The sequence below is a fragment of the Drosophila miranda genome, chromosome XR (assembly GCF_003369915.1).
Source record: "Drosophila miranda strain MSH22 chromosome XR, D.miranda_PacBio2.1, whole genome shotgun sequence".
NCBI lineage: Eukaryota > Metazoa > Arthropoda > Insecta > Diptera > Drosophilidae > Drosophila > Drosophila miranda.
The window spans coordinates 44,664,084-44,665,432 of NC_046674.1; the positions used below are offsets into that span (position 1 = coordinate 44,664,084).

The 1,349-nt window shown below is 35.5% G+C and overlaps 1 protein-coding gene across 1 annotated transcript in view; it reads right to left on the reverse strand.

Moving 5' to 3' along the window:
* LOC117186102 (probable arginine--tRNA ligase, cytoplasmic) overlaps nt 1-1,117 on the reverse strand; it is a 1,824-nt gene extending 707 nt beyond the window's left edge. Inside the window, exons 1-2 of the mRNA XM_033386197.1 lie at nt 1,097-1,117; nt 1-599 (exon numbers count right to left, since the gene is read on the reverse strand). The exon at nt 1-599 is cut by the window's left edge and continues 707 nt beyond it. Of these exons, the coding sequence (XP_033242088.1) occupies nt 1-599; nt 1,097-1,117 (620 nt within the window). The remainder of the gene's footprint in view (nt 600-1,096) is intronic.
* Nucleotides 1,118-1,349: the final 232 nt, after the last annotated feature.

Genomic DNA, 1,349 nt, shown 5'->3' on the forward strand with positions numbered 1-1,349 from the left:
ATTCCCTTATTAAGCATATCTGATAGTTTAACGGTATCACCGGAACGGGTCTTAAATTTCTTTCCATCCTCACCAAGAACCACGCCAAACTGTACATGGTGAACACGGTGGGCGGTCGGATTTAGAATACAACAACGCTCCGCCGCTTTAAAAATGGTATTAAAATGCGTACTTTGTCCAGAGTCTACAACATAAATTATCCAAGTACAATGTTCCTCTTCTATGCGGTGGCGTATAGCAGCCATATCAGAAGTGTCATAGGTGAAACCACCATCCGACTTTACGATTGTTACAGGTATGCCACTTCTGTCTTCGTTTGGCCACATGATTTGACGGCCCTCATCATGTTCAAGCATATTTTTGTTTCGTAAAAAATCAACCACAGATAACATACGTGATTGATAAAAGAATTCACCACGTTCTCTAAGTGTTACATCTAAACGGTCATATATAGCCTGAAATTCCTGTCGCGAAACATCACAAATAAGCTGCCATGCTTTTCTGGAGTTTGGTTCACCGCTTTGCAGTGAAACTACTCGATTATAAGCGCGCTTCTTGAACTCTTCCTCCGTGTCAAAGCTGTAACAAAAAGAGAAAAGCTAAAATCAAGTTCTAAAAAGGATAATAAATAATAAATGTTTTGTTAAGCTGTAGATTTTTTTTTAGAAGCTGGGAAAAGCATTGAAAAAAGTAAATTGATCAAGATCAGAATTTTTTATAGCTCCGTATTAAATTATGAAAATACATATACGGAGTTGCCAAAGATTTTTATTCCAAAAGAATTCCAACTCAGTTCGACTTACAGAGGCACACCAGGCTGTCTCTGTTGGTTCTAAAAACTCTTGTTGTAGTAGTGTTTTGAGTGATTATTGAATTCCTGATTGATATTCAACAGCATAATTAAGATTTTACTTTTTTTATTTTTATTTTAAGAAAACTCTAGTCAAATTGTCATTCGCTGTCGGCTTAAAAATCCGTCTTGATCTACAAATTTGCCACCTAGTTTTACTAACAATTTTTTCGAAGTTCTAATGATGGTTTGCTTTTAATGGTGTTAAATTAAAGATACAAAGCAATAGCTTAAGTTTTTATGTACATAAGTAAGATGATATGCCATTTCGGCTATTGTAAATGGTTATAATTGTATAATAGACCAGCGCGCTCAATGAGTTCAATAAGCGCGGAATGAGTTAGCGCGTGAAAGGCGTTGCGTAGCTACTGCAGTTTCATTATTTCTTCTGGCTATAATGATAATAGTCCAATTATAATATAATAAAAAAGTAATATAATGATAATGATCCACATTCGGCACTCGGGTTTAGATATGGTGTCTCTAGATTCTCTATGAT